The sequence below is a fragment of the Anomaloglossus baeobatrachus genome, chromosome 2, assembly GCF_048569485.1.
Source record: "Anomaloglossus baeobatrachus isolate aAnoBae1 chromosome 2, aAnoBae1.hap1, whole genome shotgun sequence".
Lineage (NCBI taxonomy): Eukaryota > Metazoa > Chordata > Amphibia > Anura > Aromobatidae > Anomaloglossus > Anomaloglossus baeobatrachus.
Window position 1 is genome coordinate 102,641,362 of NC_134354.1, and position 11,857 is coordinate 102,653,218.

Sequence of the window (11,857 nt, forward strand, 5' to 3'; positions counted from 1 at the left end):
AATCTTTCCACCAGGGTGGCTGCTTTGCCAGGAGCCTAGTCTCTAGTGTCTGTTCTGATATTTGGTTGAAGTGTAGTGCATGTTTTTTCCTATTTAGCGTGGAAGGAAGAAGGTACTTGGAATTGTCCAGGGATGAAGATTTCCATGCGGATGCAGAAGATGTGGAGGTGGAGTTGGATGGCACATTACCCAGCACAGAGGATGTGATCCTCAGGACCGAGCAAGTCACCAAGAACATCCAGGAGCTGCTGCGAGCGGCCCAAGAGTTCAAGCATGACAGGTGAGCCTGGAAACCAGTTGTATCTGCCCAGCAGAAAAGGTCACTTGGAAAAGGTTTTTAATAACAGCTGACATGAGAATAAAATGCAACACTAAAGTCTTACATTGTATTGCGTCAGCGAACAAACAAATCGCCTGGTGAAGTCCCCATAGAGTAACAAAAAAGAAACACAAAATCTCAAAACGCAAGTGTCCAATAACTCTTTACTTTCCCACTTGTTACATAAGAAAAATAGATGTTAATAATAAATAATGAACTTGTGGTATTGTATTGTCCAAAAAGGCCAAAGTAATATTAGGGTGGAATTTTTTATGGGTTTTTTGGTCATTTTCACCCCCCCAAAAAAATAGTGATCCAAGAAGTTAGATGTACTCCAAAATATTTGCAAAAAAACTACAGCTAATTTTCCATTTATTTTTTGTTTACATTTTTTATAAGTTCTTCATAATGTAAAAGTTGTAAAGCTAGAATTAGTCTTGTGAACTTCCTACCACTCGGCATCACCGCCCCTCACGATTAGAAGGCCTTGTGTGACATCATTGCCACATGGTGTCTCGCTGGGTCTACGAAATGGAGGAGGCATCAAGATGCTAACAGGTAGAAAAAGGATTGCTTTGTTCAATAAGCCAAAGACCACCAACATGGCCGGGAGATCAGGGGCTTGCCAATCTTTTTCTCAACTCTTAAGTAAGGTCTTAAAAGAAAAGTAAAGCATAAAATGATATTGTTTCAGAGTATAAAGTTAAAGCACCACTCCCGGTTTTTTTTTGTTTTTTGTTTTTTTCCAGCGCTGTAGTGACACTTTATATCTAAGCCCCCTATCATCAAGCCCCTTTCGGCGGCTTCACCTTTTATCGAGACTGCTACAGCCCCACATCACCATCTTGTAATAGTAACGTCTGACTTGGCTGGATTTCTTAAGTTATGTCACAAGTGGTCAATGCATGTCTAAGAGAACGAGGCTCTCATAGACTTGTATTGATTTGTGTGCTTCATGAAACACTGGAGCTTCCAACAAGTCACAAATCATAGGAGCCCAATAGTGAGATGAAGACAGCAGCAGGTATAAGGATAAGATACGGGGCGGGGGGGGGGGCGCTTGCATGTAAAGCGCCATTCCAGCGGTGCAATTAAGAAAAAAAAATGCTGGAGTGGTGCTTTAATATAATCATCACATGGTTCAATGTTGTAAAAACAAAGCCCAAGAAAACAATAGTGCAATTGTTCTTTTTGCCACCCGTCGCTTGACTTATTTTTTTTTATCTAATAATGGTACTAAAAAAATATAACTAATCTTGCAAAAAACAAGCCATACTATGGTTATGCCAATAAAAAAGTTAGGATGAAAAAAATAAAAGGAAAGTGTTCAACATTACTTGTTTTTTTTTTTGTTTTGTTTTCCAGTTTTGTACCCTGCTCTGAGAAAATCCATTCTGCAGTAACAGAGATGGCGTCGCTCTTTCCCAAGGTAACTGTATTGTCAAAATATCATTTCACCAATTTCCAAAGTATTTTCCAGATCACAATTAAAGTTCCTCCAGGGACATTGAATTTGCTATGAAGGATTATTTCTGCACGCAATAGTCCAGAACTTCCCAATAATCACGTAATACAAAACAATACAATTCTGGACAGCACATGTGGGATATTTACCCTCAAGTTTCTGTTTATCCACACCTTGTTTTTTACATAAGCTACTGAGTAATACTCTACATTAGTGATGGGCGGACCCGGACTGTAAAGTTTTCAGGGAAGTCCAGGTAATGATCCAGGTCCAGGAACTCTGGTAATAAAAAAAAATAAAAATAATAGGAAAATAAAGAACATAAGAATAAAGCATGTACACTATACTTACCAAGTCTCCAGCGCGGCTGTAACTACTTACGGGGCCACTCATTAGTTTCATACATATTCACTGCTTTTCCCACCCACCGACATTTCTGGCATCTGTGATTGGATGCAGTCAGATACGTCCCCAACCTGTGTGACAGCGTCTGACTGCAATTAATCAGAGGTGCTGTGTGTGCATCTCTATTGCTGTAAAAATAAATTTAAAAAATTGGCGTAGGTTTCCCCCATAATATGATAGCCAGCACAGATAAACCATATGGCTGCAGCCCCTAGCTATGCGCTAATCTTGTCTGTGTATCAAAATAAGAGGAACCACATGTTTTGTTTTTTTTTTAACTTATTTAAATATTTTTTTTTTTAAAAAGCCACAACAGCGTGCAGTTCTCCTCTCCCGCCTCACCTCCAATTTTGATACTCAGCCATAATAAAACCCAACAGCTGGGGGCTGGTATTCTCATCCTGGGGAGACCCATGCTTATTGGGCCCTCCAGCCTAAGAATAGCAGCCTCCAGCTGCCCAGAATTGTCGCATTCATTAGATGTAACAGTCCCGGAACTTTACCTGGCTCTTCCAGATTGCCCTGGTGTAGTGGCAGTCGGGGTAATATGGGCTAATCTTATTTATATAGATTAGTAATGGGAGGCGTCGGAGCCCCCCCCTCTTATTACTAATATGTAAGTGAAGAGAAATAAGCACACACAGAAAAAATCCTTTATTTGAAATGAAATACAAAAAAACCTACCCTTTCACCCCTTAACCCCCAAAACACCCATGTCCGACGTAATCCACTCGAGATCCCACAACGATTCCAGCAATGCTACATCTGAGGTGAGGTATTCTGTTTATGGGCTGTGAAAACATTTGTCATTTGATTCCCTGACCTTTCCTTCTTGTCTTTGGCAGAAACCAGCACTAGAGACTGTACGCTCTTCCTTGAAGCTGCTCAACGCTAGTGCTTATCGACTGCAAAGTGAGTGTCGCAAAACTGTCCCCCCGGAGCCTGGGGCCACTGTAGACTACCAGCTCCTCACACAGCAGGTCATTCAGTGCGCCTATGACATTGCCAAAGCAGCTAAACAGCTGGTCACCATCACCACCCGGGAGAAGAAACAGTGACCTCTGTTATCCGCTATGAACACTGCCCATACTAAAGACATAAAAAGCTACCAAGAATGAGACACATGGGAACTCCTCACAACCTGGGATAAAACTGAGGCTTCTATGCTCTTGATCGCTTCTGAGACATTTTCCCCTGCAGGCCAAATATTTAATGTGCAGTCCCTTATGCAGAGAAATGCCACGTAGATGCCCTGCAGTGACATCATTGTGCATTACACATTATTATTGTCGTACAGAGAGGAATCGCGTGTGGTTGTAGGACCTGTCCAGTGGTTAGCGCTCCTCGTGTCGTATATTAGGACATAAATTCTGAACTTGGCCAAAAGTCTTATAGCTGCTTAACGTTTACATACAGAACGAGTCGGTGTGATCACGGGAAGCACAATTAGTTATGGACCACAGGGATGAATGAAATATCTACACTGCATTTAATATTGGTCATTGCGCCATCAAAAGTGGCAAGAATTCTGCATAATTTTTAAGCATAAATCCATGTAAAAAAAACAAACAAAACATATATTTTTTTTTGCACTCTGATTTAGAATGCATACGTCAATCACTGGGCTATGACAAGTGCAAATCTGCAATGCAATGACTCCATGCTGCAGGGGTTCTCCATAAATGACATACATTACCTATAAAATCAGGGAAGGCGCATTTGTTTGTGTGCATGGAGTTCTTGTTGCTTAAGACCGTTTTAGATCATGTCCACTTTGCTTGTTCTCAGGCAGGTGGCCATGTCTAGTCAGATGGGCTCCTAGTCCACGGCTGGTTCTAGGATGACGGGAACCTCTGGACTGTGACTGGAAGCTCCCATCGTACGGTAGTCCACAGTGTCTTAAGTTTTCCTTTTCTTGGTTCCATATAGATTAAAAAAATGAATCATAAATGTTATTTTGCTGCGGGCATCAGCCTGAGTCCAGGAAGAATAAGAAGATTGCAGCTTACCGGATACTTGCTGCCAGCAATGGGCAACGTTGGCACACTTCAGTTGTGTAATATAAGCCCTTGAATATGGTGAAATATTAGAATGAAGCTTCACAATGGGACTGTGCATTAATCTGCCTTTCTACTGCTGGGAACAAGTGACTGAGAAGAGCACAACAAGGGCACCTGACTGCAAAGTACAGATACGGCAGCTGGAGATGCCCCTTGGTGTGGGCATATGCACCCCACATTGGTAGCACAATCTCTACAAGGTGACCAGCCGGGTTAGAAAAACCCTTGACCAACATATCTTTCTTCTTCTCTGTGAATGGGTCATTCGGGGAAGCCAACACTAAACTTACACTGGAATTTGTATATATATATACATGCATATATATAATATATTATAAACATCTCTTTGTTATTTAGAAGGGAAGGATAAATGTAGAAGATTGCTCATGTATTTTGTACAAAACCACTTTAAGCTCATTTTCAAAGCAGGCTTGGACAACCTATGGATTTTGTTTGTGGACCATTTGCCACGTCATGATTTAAAGGGGTTTTCTAGGCTTTACACGTTAAATCACCCTCCGTGGACTGTCATGTGTCCTCTAACCATTTGACCACTGCAGGAAATAACTCTCCATAGTGGCTTTATGCCAAAACACAGCTCAAGCCAGTGATTGACTGCAGTGGTCACATGGGTAGATGACGTGTGACCTCTGAATTGCAGTGAGCAGACTGGCAGCAAGCACTGCTGTGGTGGTTCTGGAAAAGCTAGAGATTATTTATTTTTTTCTAATTTTCTGCCATTAGTTTAATATTTGGCCAATCCCAGAAAACATCCTAAAGAGAACCGGTCACATATAAAAAATGATATTTATCAGCAGTGTAGTAATCTGGATATAAATGTCTTTTACCTGTAGTGTAGTTGGCTTACTGGAACAGTGGCTACTGGGAGAAAATAAACTTCTATCCTCCCTGCAGATGCTTGATCCCTGTCATCAGGGCGGCGCAGGGAGCGGTTACAGTCACCGCCTATTACAAAGTCAGTGTGTTGTAATGACAGCCGGTTTAGCACACACATGCTGCACAGCAGGCTGTCAATTAAAGTGCAGGGGAGGGATTACAGATTTTTTCACAGTATAGTGAGAGGTGACTAACTGCTCCTGCACCGCCCCATGACTGGAAGCAAGCGGCTGCAGGGAGAATAAAACTTCCCTTTTCTCCCCTGAAACTGCTGCACAAGTAAGCCGGCTGTGCCGGGTTTAAAGAGTAACCATTGTTTTTCATTTTTATTTCATAAATAGTACACATGAACATAAGCAACTTTGTAAAATATCTTTTCAGACAAATCTGCTTCTTTCTCTGCCAGAATTGATCAGTCATTATCAATTCGGAGGTAAAATCTGCCATCTTCTATCTCAGTAATGGGAAAGTCTTCACTGAATACAGATTTTAACTCAGAATTGGGAATTTTGATAATGACTGATCAATTCTGGCAGAGAAAGAAGCAGATTTGTCTGATAAGATATATTACAAAGCTGCTTATTTTCATATGTACTATTGATTTATGAAATTTAAGGGATCCTGTCACCAGGTTTTTCCCTACAAGCTGCAGCCACCACAAGTGAGCTCTTATATACATTATTCTAGAATGCTATATATAAGAGCCCCAGCCGCTTTGTATAACATAAAAAAGACCTTTATAATACTCACCTAGGGGGTCCTGTCCGATGGGTGTCGCGGGTCTGTGGCCTCTTATCTTTCCATCACCGTCCTTCCTAGCCCAATGTGGATGATACGCCCTACGTCATCTGCACAGGCCGATATTGCGCTCCTTTGCAGGCGCTTTTTGATCTGCCCACTGAAGGTAGATCAAATTGCGCCTATACAGGTATGCAATCCTGGCCTGTGCGGATGACGTAGGGCGTATCATCAACACTTGGCTGGGAAGAGGAGGACGGCAATCGCAGCAGAGAGGAGGCGCATTGGACACCCATTGGACCACATGTGTTTTCTATGTTCTACAGAGCGGACTGGACTCTTTTATATACAATTTTCAAACAGAGAAAGGAACCAGCTCACCCATCTGGAGATCCATAAAGCTAGGACTGTGCACGGATAATTGTCAGCAGGAGCCTGCTGCAGGTAAATCTTTCCAGGGGAAGCAAAAAAATTCCAGCATCCAGTTCCAGGAGATTATAATAAAAAAATCTTCTTTATTAATTGTGCATTAAAAATATAGTGTCATCCTTTCATTATTAAAAATCATATATTAGCAGTAAATAAGAAAAGGGACGCATTTCGGACAGATAAGTCCTTAATCTCAGACAACACCCATATGAACTAACTACCACTATAAATAATAATGATTTAATAATTATTAATTGTGCATTAAAAATATATTGTCATCCTTTAAGACATTTCTTTTATTATCTGCTGGAACTGGATGCTGGAATTTTTTTGGGCTCTTATATACAGTGTTCTGGAATGCTGTATATAAGCACTCACTGGTGGTGGCCGCAGCTCATAGGGGAAAAACCTGGTGACAGGTCTCCTTTAAAACAACAGTTGTGCTTTAAACATTACTGTATTGACCTGCAGATTACCCCTATATCTGCACGTAAATAGCATTTTTGGACTTTACAGCTTCCCTTTAAAGGTGTTGTCTGTTTTTGGAAAAGGGTCAATCAATCTTTTTTGATGATTTTTCTTTCTAGTTTTGTAGTGCTATACTAGAAGCCTCTCCTGGCCCAAATGTTCTTAGTTGTTTTTTTTTTTTCTTTTCAACACAAACAATCCCTTGAGTCACGTTTTCCCTATGACTTTGTGTGTGCTGGGAAATAAATTCTATAGGTTGGCTAAAACTGCTCCAAAAAGGTAGCACAATGCCACTTTCTGTAGCCAAGTAGGGAGTTACTACTGTGTGACTGTAAATGGGATAATTTCCTCAATTTGTGCAGTAAGTGTAACAAGCATCTCGTCTTCCCAGTCTTTGCACTGACGTTTTGTATGGCCTGTGGTTGTGAGAATTGCACCTTCTCGCATTAAGATATTAAGCTTGAAGACCACTGTTGTATCAAACCCAATGATGGCAATTCTGTCCTTGTATATAACCACCAGAGAGCCGGGAACACACACTGCTTACGTTCCTGCCTGCACCCAGCAATACAATGACCGCAGGCAGTGCTACATCCTGCAAACAATAACCTCTTCAGTGCTGTCTACACTTTTTTTTCTTTGCCGTTTGTTCTACTTCTGACTGAAATGACCCGCCTGCCTTTAAGTTCCTCATGAGTCTTTTGTTTTTGTTGTTTTTGTTCCTACAAATGCCATAAATTGCTTATACTGTCGTCTGTAAGCGCTCGGTGGTGGGTGTTTATGTAAAAAAAATATATATATAATGCATAATGTACATTTGTATCAAATTAAACAACTAACACTCCTATGTCCCCCGTCTGTTATTAAAGAAAACTGTAGAAGAGATTGTTGAACTTGATTTGTTTCCATTAAGAATCCACAATGCTCCAACCTGAATAGAAAACTTGCCTAAGTTAAAGGGGATTGTCTGAGTTGGACCCCTAAATACAAGAAGATTGGACCCCTAATGATGAGCTGTAATTGTTAGAGGAATTCTGACAGCTGCAGCGCCACCAAAGGTGAAATGAAGAATTGCACTTTTTTCTATTGAAGAGAAAGCACTGTCCGTGTAATGGGTTCTCCAGTGAGTGATTTGTAGTTGCTGTCTGAGGTGAAAAGGCCGAGTCTGTAACATGTCTTATATTACCGTGATACTGATGCTCCTACGCTGCTAAACGATATTTAGGTCTGTTATTCCATTAGGCTATGTAATTCTAAATTACATTACAACCATGGGGGAAACAAAAACATATGACAAGTAATGGATAGAAAGTAAAAGGGGTCTGCTATATTTTTAAACTGAACAGTGTTAAAAGAAGAAAAGTAAGGATGGCTGCACACAATCCGGACATACTGCGTCCTGGACACAGCGTGTCTTCTCCTGCAGAGACGGGAGTGTTGTCCGCACTAGACCGCACCTGCCCGTGCTCATGAACCGGGTTTGGGCCGCTGCAGACTATCTCTCTGTTCTCCCCTCAGAGAATACTTCCGTCTTCTCAAGTATAAACTTAACATGCTGCTTCTCAGAAAGCCATGCTGCGGAGAAAAGAAGCACAGTGAGCATGGGATTTATACAAATGCCATCCACTGTGCCTCTACTGTACTATGCAGCGTTTTGGAAGCAGCGAAAACACAGAGCGTCCAAAACTCTGCTAACGCTAATAGTAGGAATGTACCCGAAGGCCTCGGTTCCACGTGCGTATAGCTTCCGATGAGAGAGCATCACAAACGATCTGCTAGTGACTCTGCTGAGAGCGTCAGTCGAGAATCATGCGACTGTGATTCAATCTTGCGATCGGATCACAGCTGCAGAGAAGAGGGAGGGAGCACTTTCTCCCCATCTCCTTCTCAGCCTGTCTCTGCATATATCGCACTGCACTCTGACATGGGAGTGAAGTGCAATGTTTCACACGCACCCATAGACTTGTGTGGGGGTGCGTGAGCCGGGACTGGTCTGCAGGAGGCACTGAGTCACACCAATGTAAGGCTATGTGCCCACGCTGCGGATTTTGCGCGGATTTTGCCGCGGATTTTCCGAAAATCTGCAGCAGCGGCACTTCCAAGCCATTTCAATGGCATTTTGGAAATGCTGTGTCCATGCTGCGGATTTTTCCGCGGCGGATTTGCCGCGGATTTTGATCTGGAAAAATCTGCAGCATGTCAATTATTCGTGCGGATTTTGGGTATAGAATGGGGGGAAAAAAAAAAAAAATCCGCAGCAAAAATAAGGTGCGGATTTTCATGCAGAAAAATCCGCAGGTACATTCTACCGTGGACACATAGCCTAAGGCCTTGTTCACATACTGTTTTAACCACATTTCTTGACAAAATGGTTGCAACCTTTTTGTAGACATTCCCCAGCAAAACCTATGGGAAATAAAATAGCTGTGCGCACACTGCGTTTTTTTTTTCCTCAAGAACGTTCTTTCTGCAGAATTTCTTGAGAAAAAGAATGCATATCACTTTTTTTCTGCAGGTACCTGCGTTTTTTTGCCATAGATAAATGGTAAAAAACTGCAGGGACCAACCTGCGGAAAAAATGCACCAAAAACGCATCAAACCACGGTAAAAATGCATGCGGTTTTCGGTGCGTTATTGGTGCGTTTTTTGACCACAAGTGCGCTAATCTTTCAGACTCAAGAAATTTCTTGAGAAAAATCCTTTTTCTAGTGTGAACAGAGCAGCAATAAACCCTTTAGTATGAGTAATCCAAAGCCTGCACACAGATAAGAGAGATGTTTTTTCTTTAACCCTCACAGCATGCTATCCTTAGCTTAGATTGCAATATCCTGGTGACAGATTCCCTTTAAAGACGTATGACATTACTTTCTTTTGCACATCAATTTGGATCAATAAATTAAGTATCTTTTCAAATATCTCTAAGTTTTTCAATTTTGGCACTGAGCGGTGGTATCTCTGCTTGTTCATTGCTGCTCACATGATCCCTGGCTGAAGTGGTGGCTGATATCCGGTCGTGTCACGTCAACTTTCAGGCTCTGGAAGTTGACATTACATCACCACCTTGGGCAGCAACTCACCCTAATTGACTAGGCTGTTGGCGATGTTTCTCCGCATGGCACAGCCTAGTATTGAGTGTGCAATGAATAGACTTTCAGAAAGAGTTTGGCTGACAGAGGAGTAGGTGCACTCACAGCAAGAAGGTACCCAATTTCAGTATGGTGCACGGGTAAGAAAATTCAAAGGAGCTTATCTCTCTGCTATATCTGATCGTCTCTGCTTTGCCACATCTGACCATCTTGGCTTTGCTCCATCTGAGTGAGACAGTCAGATGTAGCAGAGGAAAGACCGGTGTATCAGAAGTTGGTGCTTGCTCGGTCACCATAAGATTAAGCAGGTTGAAGATTTAAAAAAAAAAAAAAGTGGGAGGAGTTTGGGTGGGGTTTTGAGTGGGTGTGATTAGGATCAGGCCACTGCAATGCATGATGGAGCTTGTAGCAATAGAACACAGGAAGTGAAGAGAGAAGAAATTGTCAATTAACCCCATCAGAGCTGGAGCCAGCATAGAGTATGAGCTGCTAGAGCATGATAACTAGTGATGAGCGAGTACTAAAAAGCTCGGGTGCTCGAGGCTCGGGCCGAGCATCCCAAGATACTCGTGTACTCGGCCCGAGCACCGAGCCCAATGTTATCCTATGGGAGACCCGAGTATTTTTGTGAAATGACCACCGACAGCATGTAGAAACCATAAAACTGTAAATTAAAAAAAAAAACGTGCGTGTGTGTGTAAGCGTGCATATATATATACACGCGGAGTGGAGTGCGGGAGGGGCCGTAGCCGAGCGGGGAAGTGTCGGGCTAAAGGCACGGTCATGCTGTGAGGGCCGGCCAATCACTGCAATTCCACAACAGGGCTGTGGCATTGCAGTGGTCTGCCAGCCAATCCCTGCATAAGGGCTGGCTCTAAAAAGAGCGCCAACATGAAGACCACGAGTACAGCACGAGTATTGCGAGATTACTCGGTCCCCGCCGAGTAGCCCGAGTACAGTGATACTCGTGCGAGTACCGAGTAGTGACAAGCATGCTCGCTCATCACTAATGATAACAGGTAATATTGCTAAAATAAGATAATATATGCCTCTCAAAACATATAATAGCAAGATTCCTGAAAAAAAAAAAAATCAGTTATAGTACTGAAGACCTTTTTAAGTGGAAGAAGCTGTCTACTGGAAATTATTGGATGTGGCTATACTATAAGTCAATATCCAACCCTTTAACAAGCATTTACATAGCTTAGGTACTCGCTTAACTCTAATCCTAACTATTCATACTTGCTATACACATAATAACCAGTACTGTCTAATACTCGCATATTTGTTCTGAATAGCCTGTGCAATGCAAGACAATGGGGAAAAACTCGCAAAGTAATGAGTAACCCGAATGCTGAACGATTAGTGCGAGTAGCAAATAGTACGGCATTTGGGTTGCTCGTTACTTTGCGAGTTTTCTCCATTAACTTGCATTGCACACGCTATTAGGAATGAATACGCGAGTATTAGATAGTACTCAGTAGTATAGTGAGTACGAATAGTTAGGTACTCGCTCAACTCTACGTAGGATGCTTAGTCAATAAGTCTTGGGTCACTTAACTACCGTATTTTTCGGACAATAAGGCGCACATAAAAGCCTATGATTTTCTCAGAAATCGAAAGTGCGCCTTATAGTCCGGTGCGCCTTGTATATGAATACAAGCGAGTATGGTGCCTCCTGTTAAGAGACATGCTTACTCACCTAAACTGGTCACTCCGCTGCTGGTTGATCACATAGGCCGCGCTGTTCTCCGGGATCGGCGCCTCCTCTTTCAGCCATATTGCTCCTCTGTCTTCTGAAGCCTGTGTGCATGACGCGTCCATGTCATACACACTCGCCGGCACTGAGGTCCTGCGCAGGCGCACTACAATACCGTAATTTGATCTGCCCTGAGCAGGGCAGATCAAAGTGCGCCTGCGCAGGACCTCAGTGCCGGTGAGTGTGTATGACGTGGATGCGTCATGCACACAGGCTTCAGAAGACAGAGGA

The 11,857-nt window shown here is 42.5% G+C and overlaps 1 protein-coding gene across 4 annotated transcripts in view; it reads left to right on the top strand.

Annotated features, from left to right (window-relative positions):
• GIT1 (GIT ArfGAP 1) overlaps positions 1-7,630 on the top strand; it is a 198,223-nt gene extending 190,593 nt beyond the window's left edge. For all 4 annotated transcript variants that reach the window (XM_075335248.1, XM_075335245.1, XM_075335247.1 and 1 more), the window contains 3 exons: positions 98-280; positions 1,685-1,748; positions 3,035-7,630. In XM_075335248.1, coding sequence (XP_075191363.1) covers positions 98-280; positions 1,685-1,748; positions 3,035-3,247 — 460 coding nt within the window. In that variant the 3' untranslated portion in view covers positions 3,248-7,630. The remainder of the gene's footprint in view (positions 1-97; positions 281-1,684; positions 1,749-3,034) is intronic.
• The last annotated feature ends 4,227 nt before the right edge of the window (positions 7,631-11,857 follow it).